Below are 21,495 nucleotides of genomic sequence, written 5' to 3'. Positions count from 1 at the left end.
AATGAGCAAAACGGCCTGTGTTTTGCCCCCTCAGCCCTCAGTAGCACTCTATAAGCTTACTAAAAACTATCCATGCCCTTTTTTTAACGAAAAATGGGCCCTTTTTTGACGAAAAGTGAGGCCAGTTTTTGCTTGTTTTTGCCCCCCCCCCCCCCAATCCCCAGGAGCACTCTACAAGCCTCCTAAGGTGTATTCATGCCCTTTTGGGAGGAAAAAACAAGCCCATTTTCGCAAAAATGGGGCGTTTTGGGGAGGTTTGCAGAGTGCAAAAACTTTTTAAAAAAAATTTCCTCTTCAAAACCTTGCTGCGTCTTATACTCTAAGAATATATTCATAAAGGACTTTCTGTACTATCTGACTGCAGTAAATTAATTAAAACAAAATGTTTCTTGGAGGGAGGGGATCACTTAATCAAGCTCTTCTATCTGGATGGATAGAATCAACCTAAACTTCTCTATGCTTATATATTGTGGGATTAAAACAGTCGCTCACAGAACAACCAAAATAAAAATATTCACTTTAATAAAGGGCCATATATGACTTGTGATACAATTGTTTTAACATAGCACAACATTATAGTTCTATCTTGTATACATTCTTTTATCCAGTTTCACAATTCATTGATTAAACATATTATTCTATTACATGGGATATACTCTCAGGCAATTTGATAAAAAAATACTATTTTAATGTTGCAAGAAGAGAAACAAGCCATGCGTTAAACATTACTGTACCTTAAGATTACGAACCCCAATTTATTAAAGGTATTTTGAAAGTTAACAATGTTCAGAATCTCTATTCCTAATTTTTACATTATATTTTTCACTTCTAAATTCCCCAGGGATTCCTTAATATGTTAATGAAATCTTCATCATCCGGAATGCCAATACTTAATCCTTCATAATAATCCTCAAATTCACCAAAGGAAACTTCACTGGGATTGCTGCAGGCATCCTCCAGTGTTTCAAGAAATGAAGATTTAATTTCTTCCTCTGTTGCATAACCTGTTAAAATATTTTTTACTATTAAAGTTGTTACTAAGCATGTCAAAACTGTAGTAAAACATTAAAAAATAAATCTCTGTTCTACAGTATGTTAAAGATATATTATATATCAAACAAAAAAACTTCCAAAGAAAAGCAAGTTAAGATAGAAAATTCAAGGGATATGTTACTAAAAATAACTTGTGTAGGAGTCCAGAGGGCAAAGAACAAAATGTGCATCACCATGTCACAATGCAAAATAGTGTTACTTAGATACTTGCATACAACATCAGTATGCAAATACTTTTGTTTTGTAATGTTACTGCACAGATGCTTACAATAATTCTGTCTCATACTTTAAGCCTACATTTATCCCAAACATTATAATGTCTTTCTCCAAATATAGTAGACTACAATATACACCAAATGAAGGCCCTGGGCATGCTCAGATTGCAATGTTTTCGGAAGATTTGGGACAGATTTCCCATCCATTAAACTACTGAAGTTCGTAGATGATACAACAGTGATTGGTCTCATTCGAGACAACAATGAAACCGGATACAGACAGGAGGTTGAAGAACTAGCCTTGTGGTGCGACTGGAACAATCTGGAACTGAACACACTCAAAGCCGTAGAAATTGTGGTAGACTTTAGAAGAAACCCTACCATACTACCACCTCTTACAATACTAGACAGTATCAATAGTAGAGACCTTCACATTTCTAGGTTCTATCATATCTCAGGACCTAAAATGGATACCTAACATCAAAAAAATCATCAAAAAAGCACAACAAAGAATGTTCTTTCTGTGCCAGCTCAGGAAGCTCAAACTGCCCAAGGAGCTGCTGATACAGTTCTACAGAGGAATTATTGAGTCTGTCATCTGCACCTCCATAACTGTCTGGTTTGGCTCTGCAACCCAACAAGAGAGACACAGACTTCAGAGGATAATTCGAACTGCAGAAAAAACAATTACTGCCAACCTGCCTTCTATTGAGGACCTGTACACTTGCACAAGTCAAAAAGAGGGTCATGAAAATATTTACAGACCCCCTCGCATCCTGGACATAAATGGTTTCAACTCCTACCTTCAAAACGACGCTATAGAGCACTCCACACCAAGACAACTAGACACAACATCAATTTTTCCCCGAATGCCATCACCCTACTAAACAAATAATTCCCTCACCACTGTCAAACTATTCACTAAGGCTGTATTACTATTAGTCTTCTCATCGTTCCTATCACCCATCTCCTCCCGCTTATAACTGCAGGACTGTAACTTTGTTGCTTGTATCCTTATGATTTATATTGATATTGTTTCCTGATTTCTTATTTGTACTCTATGACTATCATTAAGTATTGTACCTTATGATTCTTGATGAATGTACCTTTTCATGTCTTTTTATGTACACTGAGAGCATATGCAACAAAGACAAATTCCTTGTGTGTCCAATCACACTTGGACAATAAAGAATTCTATTCTATTCTAAAAAAAAGATGCTGAAAGAAAACAACATCATTATGTTGGCAGCTAATTGAAAAATGAATCTGGTCTTGGGTGTTCCGTTGATCAACATAGGAATGTTGTCTATGTTGTCAACATAAGTACATTCAGCAGACAAATATTTAAGACTGCACATGAATTAAATACTTCATACTGAAACATCTGAGCTTTTTAAAAAAAACATTCTTGTTTTTTTCCATTCCATTTTTTAAAATGTATTTTTATAATATTTTTGAATGATCAAGCACCCTGAAAAAACAAATGCTTGCAAGTAATATTAAGGCTGATCTAATGGAAGCATGATATATATGTAATGATTAGTCCTTATCTGCAGAAAAAAATAAGTAATGTCAGTCTGTCCAGAAAACCATGCAGCTAAAGAAATGGCCATTGGAACAGTTTCATGGTAAGGATCTTGAAATCAAATGGTTTTAGAAGCTCAAAGGTAGAATGTAAATTTGCCCCAAAAGACTGAAGTTATGTAAACTAAGATAATGATTACCCAAAACAGATATAATAAATTAAAGTGTTTTTTAAACTGAATGACTATAATCTCCCTGCACCTAAAAATGGTAGCAATACAAACCATTTTTATTAACTAGACAAGCTGTGCACATTGGTCATCATTTCAGATATTTTCTTACCTAAACAGAAAAACAGAATGACCATGGACAGGCAAAAAAAAAACAGTGGGAGTGTCCAACTTCCTGCTTATTTCCCCTTGACTTTCCTTGTGGGAAACTGGTAGGAAGCATTAGAAATTGATCTTCCTTTCTTCTTCTCTTCCACTCTTCCTTTCTACCTTCTTCCCTCCTCCTTTCTTCCACTCCTTCCTATCATTGTCATTTTCTTTCTTTTCTTCCCTTTTCTTCCTACCTCCTTCCCTGTCATTCTGTCATTATCTTCCTTCCTTTTCTCCCTCCCTTCGCCCTTCTTCCTTCTTTCCCTCCCTCCCGCCCTCCCTTTCTTGCTTCCCTGCCTCCTCCTCTCCTTGCCTTCCCCCTGTCTTTTCCTCACTCCCTGTCAATTTGCTATTATTGTCCTTCCTCCCCCTTCCTACCTTCCTTCCATCCATCCCAGGGGTAAAATCAATGGGGAAGCCAGCAGAAGTTGCAAGATTAACTTCAGGTAAGATGATGCTGCCAGGTGGGGGAGGAAGAGAGGGGATGCACAGGGATGCAGGTCAGGAATGTACATGAGATGTGTGAGAGGTGCCATCTACATTTGGAGGGATATGTGGGTGTGTGCCATAGATGCCGCATGGGCTGGGGAGGGTGCACAGCAGAGGTGGGTTGCTGCTGGTTCGGCCCAGTTCAGCCAAACCGGTAGTGGTGGCAGACGGAGGCTCCGTCCACCCACCCACTTCTGTGCAGAAGCAGTGTGCGAGCATGAGAGAACCAGTAGTAAACAAGTTAGCAACCCACCACTGGTGCACAGGTGACTTTGTAGGTTGGGAAGGGTGGATGAAGAAGAGGTGAGGATTGGATGGGTAGAGTCTGCGGGAGAGTGGAATAAGTCAAGAAGGATGCAAGCAAGTGGCTGCTGCTGGGTGGGGGATAGAGCGAGGAACTGCAAAACTGGCTGGGAAACTGTCATGGAACAATGGAAAGGAAGATCACATGACCGCAGAAATAGCCAGTAGCTCAAGGCAACCTCAAATTTCACAAATTTTATTCTCTTGGGAGTCATGGGTCCCAGATTTTAGATCTGTAAATTAGCTGCTTTGAGGTACCTAGATTCAAAAATTGTTGCCCTTCTAATGCATTGTTTTACCTAGTTATGACAACAAGAGTTTTAGTAGTATATAGATACCTGCTATAACCTGAGGATGTTTTCTAGCACAATAACATTTCTTGATATCTACCATAGGGATCCTGCCAATTTTATTGTAATCCAGCTTCATATAAGCCTAAAAATAAATCAGAAAAAAATGTGAGCATCAAATATATGAAACAAATGTTTATACACATCTTATTTTTACATAAAAATAAACAAAGTAATATTAACAAAATTAAATAAACATGCTACATGTACAATCTTTATTTGTGGAATAACTGACCTTACATAAATGTTTGGAAAAAGAAATTAAAGAATTGGGTACTCCTAACTGAAATCAACATCCGTGCAAGGAAGCTTTTAAAATTTTCTCAGGACAGTAAGTTTTGTTCAATCAATATCTTATAACAATATATTTTCTACTTAGAAATCTGAACGGTTTTTTTTGTCAACACTACCAATTCCTTAACACATTTTCCCTGTTGCATAAACAGTAAAAAAATTTCTCACTGACTCACTTATTTTCACACTGACAATTTTCTTCAGATGACACAGAAAGAATTTTTCTTACAGTAAACCAAAACTTGACATTCTCCCGCCCAAAACCAGTGAAGCATTATGCAGGTTAAGAGTATTAAACTTTTAATACATGAATTATAGTCTTAAATAAGATTACTTACTTTCCTAACAAATGCTTTTCTGTATTCATCCATTTCTCCAAGAATAGCACGAATAAATTCAGTGTAATCAAGTTCACCATCATTGTCATCATGTAGAACTAACCACAAAGATTCAAAATCCTAGATTTAAAATACCAAGTTAAATTAAGTGCTGCATATGTAACTAACAAAGTAAGTACTGCGACATAAACATTAGCAAAACCCAAATTAATGTTTCAGGGCATTAATCTTAAAATTGGGCATTTCTTTAAAAAAATTGATGTAAATTTTAAAACACCAACATTAATATTTAGTGTTTCAGATGTCACCAAAGCAGCAGGTCAAACAATCCATCAGGTTGAAGAAGGGGAGACAAAGACTAACTAGCTTCATTTGCTTTCTTCATATTTACTATAACAACAACCAGGTAAGTAAGTATAATTCACCTCCAGCTTATGTTACAGCTCTTCTCCTATTGGCTAGAACAATGATGATGAGTCTATAGCATGCATGTCAAAAGTGATACATCACTATGTTTTGGATGACATGCCAGCATTCACCAACAACCAATAACTACGCTTAAAATGTGTCCTGTCCGCGTGCAATTTTTGGAGGCTACAGTGTGCAAGAATGGGATATGCTCTCATGCAGCCTTTAGACCCGGCAAAAGTTACATGAGAGGGCTGTGCTCTCACATAATCTCTGGAGCTTCTGAAAATCATGCAAGAATGAGGCATGCTTTCACATGGTTTTCAGAGACACAGAAGAGCATTCTTCGAAGCTACTTCAAGAATGAAGGCCTCATAAAACTTAGAGTAGCCTCAGGTAGGCCATAGGCATAGGGGCATATATCAACAGAAAGAGAATATGGCCTAAAAGTAAGCAGCAGAAAGTAAGCAACAGGCTGGTCCTGCCTGCGGGGCAATTGCACTGTTCACCAACCTCAAGAGTTACTTTCCATGAATGTCCAAATAACCAAGTTCCTTTTAGTATTATATTTCTTATTTATATATGCATGCATTCATATTTACCAATTTGCTAACTACAAGTTATGTGGGGTAACATCAGATTGAAACACATGAGAAAGTAATCAATAAACATAATGACTGTAAAAGCACAATGCAAAATACCCCCAAACCATGAAAGTCCTTGTGCTTTGGCCCTGAAGGGCATTATCAAGATCTTCTGCCTGGCTAGGTTGTCCAAAGGCCATCCTGAAATAATATCACTGGGTTTTTTCCCCCCATATGAAACCTCTAATTGGAGTCTCTTAAATTCCCAATCTGAAAAACTGTACATGTTCTTTATATATAATGCCATCTCATCCTCCTGCTTTGTCTGTTCTATTTCTTTCCAGTAAATTGTTATCTTTCAATCTTTGTAAATTGTTCATGAATTACATCCCACAATGTTGAAGAAATGCCTATTAAATTGTATCTACCCTCTTAGATAAGGATTTTGACATACCTCTTCAGTCATTTCTAAATGAAATACTTTTAGTGCTTGCCTGTAGTCTGCTTTTGTAATATTTCCATTTTGCTTCTTGTCCAGTTTGCGGAAATATTTTCCTAGTCCTGATACAATACGAACTCCTCTTTTACTTAATTTTGTTCTCAGATTATCTAGAGAAGAAATTTTAAATGGTTGATTAAAATTGTTGATTAATTTTTTTCTCTTAAATACAGTAATTGTTTTCAAATATGTAAAAAGTATGACCTAATTACCTCAATATTGCCTTTTAATGACATAGTATGATAAAGCTGAAGAATAATTATTTTCTAATCCTGCTATATTAGGAAATCACTGGAGATGCTCAGAATTTATCCTAGGATATTCTACACATAAAGAATTATCCCACAGAACATTACTAATATCGAAGAAAACTCTCATTATTTTTTCTATATCAAAAAATTATATTACCTACAATCCAGAGATGGGTTCCTACCGGTTTGGACTGGTTCGGCTTGGCCTGCCATGCCCCCGAACCAGTTCTCTCGGTGGCAGCTTAGGCACTGCCATCTTGTTTTTTGCTTCTGCGCATGTGCAAAAACATTTTTTTTAGTACTGCACATGCATGCACACAAATGCGCGCACACACACACACATGCAGCACATCCCTGAGTGAATCAGCAGTAGCAGCAGCCGGAACCCACCCCTGCTACAATCAAAAGCCTATTCTGAAAGTATACTGAAATACAATTACTGTAGAATAAAGTACAATCTAAGTTCCATGAAAATATTTTTATAGAACTCATAGACAAAAATTTACAGCAAACAGAATATACAAACCTTGAATATTCCTCAAAGTTTTCTTCTGATCATCTTCAATAGGATTTTCCTCAGTTTCCACATTATAGGTCCTAAAATATATGCATTTGTTAAGCAGTCATAAATGTAAAAGGTTACTTTCATAGATATGTATTATACTCTACATATAAATTAGGAAAAACAGATTTTCTGATTTGTAAAATATTGTATATGTATTTATATTATCCAGAAAAAAATTACATTAAATGGGATTTCAGTCAGACATTATATAAAAACATTTAATGAATCTATTAAATCTGCAAAAGCAAAAAACATTGTGCATTTTAATCAACAGTGCTAGAAATATCCCATTAGAAGATACAGAATATATATTATCTTTCTCCATCTTACTACTTTTCACTTTAGAAGCCACAATCTGTACAAACTATTTCTGAACTTTCTTTTAACAACAGACCCATAAAGAGATACTTTCAATCACCCATTCAAGATGTATCATGCCATGCTTATTTGAGACCACAACCATCTTCTTTACTTCCTAGAGATCCATAATATGCCAAAGATGTTTCTTTGAAAGTCTGATTAGAAAGTCTGACTTCTAGACAACACCCATTTTATATAAATCTTTAAAATTCCTGCTCTTACCAGTACTTACTGGCCCAGTTCATAGACTGCCTAATTATGGATTATTGAACAAGTCGTCATAGGATAGATACATATGATATGCAAATATACTAAGCCAAAAAATATGACTTATACCTTACAATTTACTTCTTATAATCTCTAAATTCATAAAACATGAATTATTTGGCAAAGCCAAATAAACTACATTATATATCAAAATGATGTATTATCAGTGGCTATATCTTCTAATCTATTATTTTTGAAGATTATAGCATATTCTTTTTCTTACCCGAAATAACTCCTACTGATTTATTAGACTATCATTAAAGTTCTAGAAAGACCAACAAGAATCAGACAGAAGCATGAAATAACCATTACAGTAAGACACTGGTAATTCTTTTCTTCTATTTACAGGTTTTCCTTTATAAACAATAATGTAACCGTCAATTAATTCTAACTTTTGAAATGAAACTATTAACTAGCCTTAAATAATCAAATTTTCTTCATATGTGTTAAGAACTGGTTTGGAATTCTTGGACATATAATTTCAATATTTCTGAGGGACCTACATTACATATAGTTCTGCAATTCTTTTTTGTTTGAATTATATAAGACTGCAATTTAAGGGGAAATTAGCTTTGACCTGAAATGGGAAAAAAAATGCCATTTTGAATTGTATGGTACCTCTCTTCAAACAAATTCCAAATTGCCTTTTTTAGAAACAGTAACTATAACATAAGTAATGTTAGATGTAGATACACATTTTTTCTGTGCTCCAGAAAAGTTTCTATCTTCTACAAACACCCAGTCATATATTTACATTTTGCTATGTGTACCTCTAATCAGGTATTAACATTTATGTTAGAGAAACACAAACAAACCCTCAAGCCAATAGATATATAAAATATTTTTGATCAACAAAGAGGATTCATGAGCAGATAGTCTAATTCCACTTACTTTAGAAATGTTTTGGCCATTTCATCAATATTTGTGACACGGATTGTAAACAATGGTTTCTGCTTAATACTTTCAGGAAGACCAGGATGCTGAAGGCTCAAAAAAGTTAGGTCTGCCCCCTGTGATCAATAATATAAGAATGATTTAAAAGTACAGTCAATTTTTATTCTATTCCACAAAATATTAGTACAATCTTAAAGAGGTGAATTATTTCAAATATGTCTGACTTTGAAAAATTAGAAAGCATGATGCAATACAAGATAAAATCTTCTGTGTTATCCATTCAGTTTTCTGCAAGGACAGTAATTTTAATGGACAACATCTATCTACTGTTTTGTCTCCAGTTATCTTTTCTGCTGTACGCCTGCCCAATTATATATGAATATTTTGTGCATTCTCCCTCAATTGCCAAATGATCTCTAAATAAGCGGCTTTTCTGTCACAATACTCATTTACTAACAGACAACATCTAACTTCCATGATTTTGACTGTTTTACTTATTGCCTCTGAATTTATCCCACAACTGAGAAGAGTTGGAGTACAGGATTATAAGTTTCAAGACTAAAATATTCTTTTGAGATCCAAGGGAAGCAGAATTTATTCAAGGTTAAGAGTTGAATTCCTTATCTTTATAGATGAACAGAACAGAAAAATTCTGTTTCTCATCTAACAGAAAAATATTTTTAAGTCATTCAATTGCTCAAGTTCTTTTGTAACTTTTTTGACAAATTGAAAGAAAGTAATATCTTGATTCAACTAATCCACGTCCAGTTGTATGTAGATGCAACACTCTTTATATAGAAAAAAATGTAATTCTGAGAAATCTATAATCTTCAAAGAAGCAGGAAGAAAATCCATATAGACGTTTCATACAGTAATTCCAGTAACTTTTGTATTTTTCTTTTAATTGGTTTATTTTTTTCTCTTAATCAGGTGTATATATTAAGATGTTGATAAAACTTAATATAGAATGCATAGTGTGTGAACAATATAGTTTTCAGGCTATAAAAATCTACACAGATTCCAACAGGCAAAAATAATTGTCACAGAGTGCCTACAGACTTGCTGTAGTTTAGTTTATTAAACTTAGTTTAGTTTAGTTTAGTTTAGTTTATTAAACTTGTATGCTGCCCTATTCCCAGGGGGACTCAGGGCGGCTAACAAACTAATCGGGAAGTGGGGATAAGAAGGGATAAGAATGACTACAGACTTGCTATTATCACTTATAGCCACATCAGAGACTATATATCAGCATCCAATGTATGCATTTACTAAGGCATAAGTATTCTTCATTCCGATACTCATTGAATAATTGTATTAAGGATATAAAACACTATGTTATCTGCTTAACACTTCTTCGGTTTAATGTAAAAATTCATACTCCCAAGATTTTAAGCTGTAAATTCTAAATGTTCTAATATTGTTTTGTTACCCAAATTACTGTCAGGTTAATACAGTGACAAATGACTCTATGTACACATTTCTTTATAGCCTAAAAGTGCAGCTCCTGTAATGAACATTATTGTTATACTGTTATTAGTAATAATTTCTTGAATTCTAAAAAAAGAGACAAATAACTATATTTTGAAAGAAATTCCTTTGTGGGGCAAGGTTGAGCATCAGGGTTTAGTCCCCATGGTCTAATCCTGAAGTTCAATATTGCCCAACAGAAACCAGCCATAAACACCTAAACGAGTAAATTCCTCCATTTTTAGAAGTTCCAGTGTATGCGTTTTGATTCTCAACACTTTGATTAAAAAGTTGGTTTATGTTTTACCAAATTAAATAAATAAGGATTAATCGCTTTAAGAAGCAAGACAATCCTATTCATTTAATCATAAAAGTTGAGCTCAGTAATTTTCCTCAACTGGTCATCTGCCCTCTTGTGGCCAAGGGAAGATATGTAGCCTTAAAGCAACAAAAAAGCAAGTATTTTTTATTTAACTTGCAACTAAAGAATTAGAGTAAGATCTTTCTGAATATTACTTTGATTGTGGATCTGATCAATGTAATCAGAAAAAAATGTCTTCCTGCATTCTCTAAGTACATTAAATCATGGTTTGAATCCATTTAACAACAAACACCGAAAATATTCAAGAAAAAAAATGAAAACAACAATTGAAAATAAAGTATCATTGCCTGCCCATTACTGGCAATCTTAAACCAGCTCACAATGTTCCGGGTAGTATTGCCTATGTTCTTTGAAATAAATTTAATTAGCAGTTAGTAGATGGAAGAACTACAAGCTGGGTTTCAAAGAAGCAGAATAACTAGAGATCAAATTGCCAACATTTGCTAAATTATGGAGAAAGCAAGGAAGTTCCAGAAAAACATCTACTTCTTCACTGACTATGCTAAAGCCTTTGATAGTGTGGATCACAACAACTATGGCAAATTCTTAAAGGGATAAGGAGTACCAGATCACCTTACATGTCTCCCAAGAAGTCTGTATGTGAGTCAAGAAGCAACAGTTAGAACTGGACATGGAACCATTGATTGGTTCAAAATAGGAAAATGAATATGACAAGGCTGCATGTTGTCACCCTGCTTATTTAACTTATATGCAAAGTACATCATACAAAATGACAGGATGGATGAATCACCGTTAAGATTTCCAGGAGAAATATCAACAACCTTAGATATGCTGACAATATCACTCTAATGGCAGAAAGTGAAGAGTTACTAAAGAATCTCTTGATGTGGGTGAAACAGGAGAGTGCAAAGGTTAGCTTGAAACTCAATATTTAAACAACTAAGATCATAGTATCTGGTCCTATCACCTCCTGGCAAATAAAATGGGAAGAAATGAAAGCAGAGAAAGGTTTTATTTTCTTGGACTCCAAGATCACTGCAGACGGTGACTGAAATTAAAAGACACTTCCTCCATGGGAGGAAAGCTATGGCAAACCTAAGCAGCATATTAAAAGCAGAGACATCACATTGCTGACAAAGGTTCATATAGTCAAAGCTATATTTTCCCAGTAGTGATGTATGGTTTTGAGAGTTGGACCATAAGGAAGGCTAAAGCGCTGAAGAATTGATGCTTTTGAATTGTGGTGCTGGAGAAGACTCTTGAGAGTCCCTTCGACTGCAAGGAGATCAAATCAGTCAATCCTAAAGGAAATCAACCCCGACTGTTCTTTGGAAGGACAGAAGGACAGCTGAAGCTCAAATACTTTAGCCATCTAATGAGAAGAGAGGAGTATTTGGAAAAGACCCTGATGTTGGGAAAGATCAAAGGCAAAAGGTGGAGGGGACAGTAGAGGATGAGATGTCACTGATCTGATAGTGCCACTGATGCAATAAACATGAATTTGGGCAAACTGCAGCAGATAAGACAGGGGAGCCTGGAGTGCTACGGTCCATGAGATAGTAAAGAATTGGACATGACCTAGCGACTGCACAATAAGATACGTACTAGCATAGGTAGAGTAGATTTTGGTCAGGATTACTGAAAATAAATGTGAATAAATTCACATTCAATTATTTCAAGCAGAATCACTACAAAATAAGAGATTATTTGTAGCATATTCCCATTTTCAAGACCATGAAATCTTCTTAGCCCCCGTTTGCAGGGAGGGAACACCATCCTTCCTTAATATAAGAAATTTTCTGTGCTTCTTCCAGCTCAAAAAGCCTCTATAAACAAAACTGTACCAGTGATACTTTTTTAAAAGTATTTTCTCCACTTACTCCTGTAAAAACAGTCTATTTCTCTCTACCCTGCAAGACCATCTTATTTGTTCATATACCTGCATGGTTCAAACCCACTGCGCAGCAATCATGTAGTTTCTGGACCCCAAAAGTTGCTCATACTTTCCTCCTATCTGGACTTAGAATACTTACAACAAAGAAATCATTAAGTCTGTATGGTTTTCCTTTCCTCTGTCCGCGCTGATGCATATAAATACCTTTCAGAATGAATGGTAGAGCATTTGTTCTGCATGAAATTAAAACAAAAAAACTCTTGAAGTGATTTTACTAAGTATTAATGGCTAAATAAAATTCTGAGGAGACTTTTATATATTTATATATGTATACCTATTTTTACCAAACTTTCGATATTCATAAATAGTTAAAGATTTGTCACAAGTAAAGTAAAATCCAATCAGTTCTCGACAAGCATCACGTCCATTTCTATAATGGAAAAAAAAAGGATTAGACTTCTTATAAATAAAGCAGAATGATTCCTTAACTGCCAAGTAGACAGAAAAAAATATTACATTTTAAGCAACCCTCATGTTGCTACAGTTTATATAATATAAATTTAACCAATGTTTTCCTCTGCTGAGAGTTCTCCACTAATCCTGATCAGAATATGAGACTTGGGGAATGCATGTTATTTCAAAGTAGGCCCACTATCTATAAGTGTTCTACTTCCAGTGCCTCAAAGCTCCACCCGACTAACAGATCTAAGGACCAAACATTACATATTTTAGTATTTAGTATTTAAGGTAAAATAATAACACCAATAATTCCTGCAATAGATCATACTGCTGGACCATGACATAAGGAGGAAAGATAAACAGAGTAAATTCTTGTATTCACAAGATCCACAACAATCAATTAAAGGACACCAATACAATTTACTAGTTTATCCCTCCTACATAGACAGGGAAGTCAGCATTTTCTCATCAATCTAGCTAGTACTTGATTATGATTTCATGAAATATGCATAGAGCAAATCACCATGAGTATAAACAACACTGGATGAAAGTCTAATGTAAACTGTAATGTTGCTATTCTATTGTATTGGAAAGCAATTGAACTAAAATGTGGTTATGCAAGTAGCAACTTCTGAACAGAAAACAATATTTAAAAGTTTTGTACGCATACCTTAATATCAATCTACCATCAAACCGTAATTTATTAGAAAGCATATTTTCTGTCAGTGCTGACCTAGTCTTAATTCTGTAAGAAACATATATAATATAAGTTACTATGCAAGTAAAATAAGTCATTTTGCATGCCCACTGCTTGTAGAATTTACATGTTCATGAACAGAGTTCAATAGAGTTATCATGAAAAGATACAGCAAAGACAAAACAAATTCTGATTACTGCCACTACAAATAAGCTTAAAATAATATACAGGTTATATATTTCACTGGAACTATAAAATTATGTCTATTTTCTCTGCTTATGAGTGGTATCTTCAAGAATCTGAAGCCTTTTAAAGTCTTTCTAGTAGATATCAATGTTTAATAAAATCTTACTGATGATTCAAACTATGTACTTCATACCATTAGCAGTAAAGTTGATTTTATTTATTTAATAAAATATCTGTGTGTATGTAATTGCACATAATTCATATTTTCAATAAAATAAGTGATATTTTTACAAAATTAGTCACAGCAATTAATACATTCCTAGAACATTTTAGGAAAGCTTAGTTCCTGGTTGCAGGAACACACAGTTGAATGGACATTACACAAATATTATATATTAAAATTAAATTATTATTCTAAATGTGTTAAGAAGCAATCACCATTCAGTGTAGCCAGAAAATAAATTAGTGGAATATTATTTATTTATTTAAATTTATATCACTGCCTATCTCAAACTCATGACTATAGGAAACTAATTATTATTATTAAAACAGCAAAAAGCCATAAAATCAGTGAAACAAAAATATACAAGTAATCTATAGACAAAGTAAAAACAATGCACCAACAAAAATCAACATAACCATTATACGGACTGCACCATACATGTGTATCGCTAGACCCAGTGACAGTACATCTGAAACACTATCCCTGATTAGCTCATTTTGGGGGGGGGGGGGCGAAATCACATACCTTAAATAGAGATTCACAGAGAGCATATTAAATTCTAGATGGGAGACTACAATTTTATAAAAACAGATATAAGAACAACTGAACATAGCAAAGCAGTTTAAATTAATGGTCTATTTAATTCTGATACCCAGCTTCCAACCATGATTAATCTATTTCTAACCATGTCTAATCAAATACTAATCTGAAGCACTATGCTGGGCTTTTTCAGAACAATTGGTTTTTAAAAGCATATTACTTTGATGTCACATGATTAATAACGATTTGACAGTCTTGTCATCTGTGAATTTCAGTTAAGTTGGAATCTATCACTTCATGTGGCAGCTAATTTCATAGGTGAACATCTGAAATATCCACGTTAAGTACAATATTTTGACTATGCAGATCCCCCTTCATTGAGTGTGAGTGGATGATCCCAGATTCTAGCAGTAGATTGGGGAAAACCCACTACCTACTTAATTTCATTATAATGCTTCACTTTATAAATTTCTATCAGGTCTTCCTTATTTTCTATTTTTAATTTTTTAAAAATGAATTGTATCCTAGTTGATTAAAATTCTCCAAAGTAACGGCTTCTGGGGGCGGAGCCTGTCGACGAAGGAGCTCAACGGAGCTCCTCTCAGAGTTCTGGTCTGTATATCTAATTAAGATCAATAGATATCACCCCTTTTTGGCAGAAAGGGGCAGGCAGAAGCTCAGGTGCTAGGATTTATTCATAGTTCACAGCCCCTTTTCTTTTTTTTTTTGGGCTGCGAACGGAGAAAAGATCCAGCGTAACTGAGCTCTTATCTCCAGCCAGTTCTTCTTAGCTGCTTTTTTTTTGCAGCCCTAGACAGGCGATCCCCCCCCCCTCAGGACAATGATAAACTGCTTAAAGCAAGAATAACACGAGCGGGTTTTACTCCTGAGATGTTCCTATTTTTATAACTATCTAAACACCAGCCCTGTTTTCCTTTGAAGCTTCTTTGTTCAACAAAATGGCGTTTTTACTGTGTTGGTGATTGATGACGTAATTAACCGGCTTCTCCCTGGAGACTGCTCCATTAACAAGCAAAATCTACAAATAACTTATTGAGAACTGAACAGGTGAAGATACTGTTTATCTGTTTATTCTCAGCTTTTATCTATAATGCCTCCCAGGTCTAAGCAGGCAAAACGCTCCCCCCTGCATGTGCCTAAAGAACTTGTTAGAAAATTGCTGCCCTTGCCTCCTACACCCCCTACTGGAGATTCCTCAACACAGGAGCTTCTTTTTCAAATACTTAATGATTTTAAACAAGAAATCAAAGAATTTGTGCTGGATTTATGCGACAAAATACAGACCAAGATTGCCCAGATAAAGACGGATATCTTTGAAGCTATGTCTACTTTGACAGATTATATCGAAGAAATGGAGACTAAACTGGAAACTTTGGAGGAGGCTAATTCTAATTTGACTTCCAACATTCAAGCATTACAACAAGAGATTAGAGATACTCAAACACAACTTATAATGATAAACTATAACAGAAAGGCGTTTGCAATAAGAGTTAGAGGACTGCCCGAAAAGAAAGGAGAGAACTTGAAACAGACGTTTGTAGAGGCTTTCAGTCAAGCGGTGGGAAGTCCGGGATTTAATTTTGATTGGAATATTCGAAAAATCTATCGCCAGAATTCGTGTGTAGCAGAACAGCGACAGCTTCCAAGAGACATAATTATATACTTTTTTACAAGAGAATCCAGAAATGCGATCATCCAAAAATTTCACAACAACAGGCTGCGAATCGACGGGCAAGATTTGTTTGTCTTTAAAGAAATACCACTCCAGATGCTGCAAGCAAGGAGAGACTATACTTTTTTAACCCAAGAACTTAGAAATCATCAAATACAGTATAAATGGGGAGCTCCAGCTGGAATCACAGTTACATTCGAGAATCAAAGATTTCGTCTCAATTCTGTTTCGGAAGCTCGGGACTTTTATTATAAAACTCTGAAGGCGGGGCTTCCTGACTCACTCGGAAATGTGGAAAGACAAGGTGAAGGAAAGACAAGCAGCAATTTACTTGGTTACAAGACGGAGGGAGTTGTTCTCCCCCTACCGGAGAGGCAGAAGAGCGGAAACTGAGGATTTAAGAGTAAAGAATAAAGATCCAGCGATGTCTTTAAAATACTTTTTAAACTCTTGGATTGATTAAAATTTTAGGATTCCTGTTTGGTATGAAATGGTAAAGCTGTGTACCGATGAGGAACGGAAAGAAGCATCTCTTATTTTGGACAGATATTGTATGGGATCTTTATAAGACTTATTTGAATTTTAATCCAAACTGCGCATGAATTGTTTTCTGGGGTGAGGAAAGCGGAGACCAAGATTTATTTGAATTGCGGTTTGGGATGAATGGAGTTGGGAGGAGTGGGACAGAAGGGAAGGTGGAGCGGGATATTGATGAAGGGATCTTGGGACTGAATGAAGTGGTATGGATTTTGGGCACACATTTTACGGATTTACATGCTTGAAGTATAACATAAAAAGCTCAGGATTTTAAAGTGAAGAGCGAGATCCTAATCTTATGGAATTTGGGCTTGGGAGGAATGGAGATGAGAAACGAGGGGTAGGAAGAAGAGTAGCGAAAGTATGATTAGATTGTTCTGTATTTGAAGGTAAATTGATTTTTGTATAAACTATTATTTGAATATAAGGTTAAGAAAGGCTATTTGGAAAGTCTACAGGAAGATGGGGGTAAATATCAAAGAAGCAAGGGACGAAGACAAAATATAAATGGAATGATCTATACTGTTTAAATTTTAAGAATGATGGGAGGCTGAGCATAATGCAAAAGATTTTCTTTTTTTATTTCTTTTTTTTTTCTTTTTTTCTTTTTCGGAGTGTTCTTTTTATTTTATTTTCATTATTATTGTTAATCTATTTGATTATAAGATATTCTAGAAGGTGAATGGTATTGAACTGTGCCGGGTGTGGGACCTGGGAAGTCGGAGGGGATTAGGGAGGGGGCTTCATTGGGGGTGGGTGGGTGGGTGGAGATATAGTCTCAATATATAGAATAAGAAGAATACACTTGTATACTGTTGTTCCTTATCTTTTCTTTTTATTTTTCTCTTTTTTTTCTTTTTCTTTTTTTTTTTCCTTTTCTTTTCTTTTTAGCGCAATTTTTAGTAACTGAATAGATTAATGAATAGAGAAATGCACCAAAGTGAGAAGTAAAGGAAAGGAAGAGGGAGAAGTAAGGAGGGAGGAAGAGGGGAATGTAAGGAGGATGAGAGGGGAAGGAGGGTGAGGAAGGCGAGAAAGGAAGATAGGAGGGGAAAGGGAAGTAGGAGGGGTGATTGTTGGAGGGAGAAAGGAAAGTTGGAGGGGGAGAAGAAGGGGTGTATGAAAGTGACAGGTTGGGTTTATGAGGTGGGTTTTTTTTTATTATTATTATATTATTATTATTGCAAATATTCAGTATATAAGTGAATGTATAAAATTGAAAATGAAAATGAATAAAACATTTGAAGAAAAAAATAATAATAATAATAATAAATGATTTATTTTGCCCAAGAAAAAAAAAATTCTCCAAAGTAACAATAGATATATTTCAAATTAATTGCATAAAGGCATGAGCTACAAATAATCATAGACCTTCTTGGCTCATGGGAGCAATAGTTCTTTAATTTATTTCATGTCTATAAAATGGGGAGTAATACGTTATAATTTAAAAATGCAGTGAAATACATGAAAGTTTTTTAAAAAGCTGAAAACCATTGTTGGATAAGCATTACTATTACAAAAACAGATTTTATTTAGGTGCGCAATCTGAAATTAATGAAAATTCATATTGAAATAATTTTGGGGACATTATCCATAAAGCAATATAGTGTAAGATTTCTTACTTTGTTTCATGTAATGTTCTTTTTCTAAAGCGCAGAGGTGCTGTGCTTAATCCGGGAAGAACAGGATACATCTTATAAATATCTGAATTTCCATTTTGCTCTGGATCGCTTATCACAGCTCTAAAAAATAATAATACGGAACTGGTTTATCAAATTATAAATCTATTTAATGTTTTATTTCAAATTTAATTATTAATATTTACATGTTAAATAAGTCTTGAACAATCAAGAGAAATAGCAATAAAATTACCAATACTTTTCATGTAACATAAAAGTGCTTAAATTATCTTATATACATTGCAACTTTTCTAAATTGTACTGATAGGAGTATAAATACACTATACATTATCCTCTTTGTTAGCAATACTCAAGTATTATGAATATTTCAAATTCATATAAATTGTTATCTGTCTCATAAAACCTAGCAGAGTTCATAAAAACATTCAAGTGACAGATACTACAAGGCATTTGCACAAATTTGCTTCTAATACAGTAAACACAGGTATCCAGAACACTATGTGATGCTAATGTATGGGGTTACTCATACATTATGATTGTTCAAAATATGAAGTCTAAATATTTTAATGCTAAAGCAGTCCCTTCACCTGTTCTCTTGACCTCAGCCATCTGGGTCTCACTTGAGCCAGCCTAGGGTAGATGCCTGGCAGATTCAGGGAGTAGTGAAAGCATGAGGAAGTGGTCGTCCCAACTGATCTTTCTATTCCTTATCACTCTCTGGATGCAAGCATTTGACAACTACAAATAGCTTCTGGACAAGGGAGAATGGTAGGGCGTAGCTGTAGATCTGATCTCTCAATGGCTTATGATATCCTTTACAATGTTCTTATGGGCACTGAATTGAGCCACAGAGAAAGATACTGAGTGTTATATCTCTAAAGCTATGCTGGTTCTTCGCCCAAGATTGAGACAGAATGAGATTAGATTGCCAAAACTGGGTTTTTTTGGCTGCACCAGACAAGGATGGTTGAGGCACAATTTTATCATTTCTATTACTATAGTTTTTATTGTTATTGTGAGCCATTTAACAGTTGTGTTTTTAAGACTTTTAAATAAATCAACAAAATAAATAATCTAGTCACACAATTAACCATATGGACTGTTTTTTTTCCTTTTGTGTAAGGAAGGATACAAAAAAACGAGTTAAGCAGTTCTGCTTTTTCCCTGCTGCTTGTCACCTTCTTGCCACATTCCCGCATTACTGGATCGATCATTTCTTTGAGTTTTTTTCTTGTTTTTTACATGTTGAAAGAAGCGCTTTTTTGTTATTTTTGACTTTTGACGCAAACTTTAGTTCATTTTAAGCCTTTGCTTTCCTCATGTCATCTTTGCAGGCATGGGCTCTTAATAATCTGCTTTAGTTATGTCCCTTTTTTCTTTCAATTTATCAGAGAATTCTTTATGCAGGCATGCTGGCTTTTTTTTTGAGAACTGTTATTTTTCTTCTTCATTTATATTGTGTTAGACTGGGCTTTTATACTCTCACTTTTCAAAGTTTCCCAAGCTTCTTGGGTTGTTTTCCTCTTAGGGATTCTTATCCATGGAATCCTTACCATGCTTTTTTAAAGTTTATTGAAATTAGCTCTCTTAAATCCCATGACTCTAGTTTGACTTTGTTCTATTGCTTTTGCTTGCATATTATGTTGAATTCCAATATTGGATGATCATTTCCCCACCCCCACCCAAGGATCCTGTAGCTTCAACACCTATCATTTCATCTCTGCTATTGAGAACGAAGTCCAATATGGCTGATCCTCTGGTTCCCTCCTGTACGTTTTGGGAGACAAAGTTGTTTGCTAGGTTTGTCAGGAACCTATTTGATCTTCCAGTTGGTGCAGGGTTTGTCTTTCAGTTGATGTCAGGGAAGTAAAGTCCCCCATTACTACTGTGATGTTTTTCCTACATACCTTAGTTAATTGACTAGTAAAAATTCATCTATTTCCTCTGTTTGGTTGGCTGGCCTGTAGTATATATCTATGGCAATATCATTCCCCTGCTTCTTTTTCTTATATTGACCCAATATGCATTCAAGATAGTTTTTATCATTGTTGTGCTCTATTTCTGTAGAGATATAGTTATTTCTTATATATAATACAATTCTACCTCCTCTTTTATTTGGTGTGTTTCTTTTAAATAAATTAAATCCCTCTGGCTTTCTATTCCATTTCAAGTAAATCATTTTATTGAGTATAAAGTATTATAAATACAAAATACAAAGTAAAAATAAAAGTAGTGGGGTGGTGGAAAGGGGAAAGAAAAGTGAGAAAGATAAAAAAGAAAAAAGATTGACTTCTGACTCTCTCTGTTACAGTAAAATAAGGCATTAACATCAAATCATAACTTTTTGCTTTTTCACATAAATCTGACCAAGCCATTTCTATAAAGATCTATCAATCTACTTGGTAAAACCCAAAATTCCATTTGTGGGTTTCATCCCACCAAGTTTCCATAATGGCAACAATAAGCAATACTGTTGCCTTTTAATTCCCCTTTATAACCAATTATTTGATCTCAAATTTACTTCCCCAAACAGGTCTCATATTCACTGATCCACTGAATTTTGATGCTCAGAGAACTATAAAGTAAATAAATCAACATACAACAGATGACTTGTGGGAGAAATAGAACAAAGCTTCACAACATATTTAACATCTTTTTTGCTCCCTCCCTCCCCAAATCTGTTTGCTGTTCAGCTACTGTGATATTTCTTGTGAATGGATGCATGATTCTCTGCTCTTCAAATACTGGGTTCAAATATTGTATTAAATAAATAGAGGGATAAAATCAAGATCACGTGAAGTGTTAATACCACTTTATAATGCCTTGATAAGGCCACACTTGGAATACTGCATTCAGTTCTGGTCGCCACGATGTAGAAAATATGTGGAGACTCTAGAAAGAGTGCAGAGAAGAGCAACAAAGATGATTAGGGGACTAGAGACTAAAACATATGAAGAACAAGAAGCAATGGGTGGAAACTAATCAAGGAGAGAAGCAACTCAGAACTGAGGATAAATTTCCTGACAGTTAGAACAATTAATT

At 34.9% G+C, this 21,495-nt stretch overlaps 1 protein-coding gene across 3 annotated transcripts in view; it reads right to left on the bottom strand.

Annotated features, from left to right (window-relative positions):
• Nucleotides 1–500: 500 nt before the first annotated feature.
• The window catches only part of CAPS2 (calcyphosine 2), a 32,269-nt gene continuing 11,274 nt past the window's right edge, over nucleotides 501–21,495 (bottom strand). For all 3 annotated transcript variants that reach the window (XM_032221490.1, XM_032221489.1, XM_032221488.1), the window contains exons 10-19: nucleotides 18,436–18,555; nucleotides 13,608–13,682; nucleotides 12,813–12,908; nucleotides 12,618–12,711; nucleotides 8,772–8,890; nucleotides 7,215–7,285; nucleotides 6,393–6,547; nucleotides 4,947–5,066; nucleotides 4,303–4,399; nucleotides 501–1,004 (exon numbers count right to left, since the gene is read on the bottom strand). In XM_032221490.1, coding sequence (XP_032077381.1) covers nucleotides 829–1,004; nucleotides 4,303–4,399; nucleotides 4,947–5,066; nucleotides 6,393–6,547; nucleotides 7,215–7,285; nucleotides 8,772–8,890; nucleotides 12,618–12,711; nucleotides 12,813–12,908; nucleotides 13,608–13,682; nucleotides 18,436–18,555 — 1,123 coding nt within the window. In that variant the 3' untranslated portion in view covers nucleotides 501–828. The remainder of the gene's footprint in view (nucleotides 1,005–4,302; nucleotides 4,400–4,946; nucleotides 5,067–6,392; nucleotides 6,548–7,214; nucleotides 7,286–8,771; nucleotides 8,891–12,617; nucleotides 12,712–12,812; nucleotides 12,909–13,607; nucleotides 13,683–18,435; nucleotides 18,556–21,495) is intronic.

The sequence above is a fragment of the Thamnophis elegans genome, chromosome 7 (genome assembly GCF_009769535.1).
Source record: "Thamnophis elegans isolate rThaEle1 chromosome 7, rThaEle1.pri, whole genome shotgun sequence".
Taxonomy (NCBI): domain Eukaryota; kingdom Metazoa; phylum Chordata; class Lepidosauria; order Squamata; family Colubridae; genus Thamnophis; species Thamnophis elegans.
Note: the sequence above shows the minus strand (reverse complement) of the source record. Positions and strands in the feature narration are given on the sequence as shown.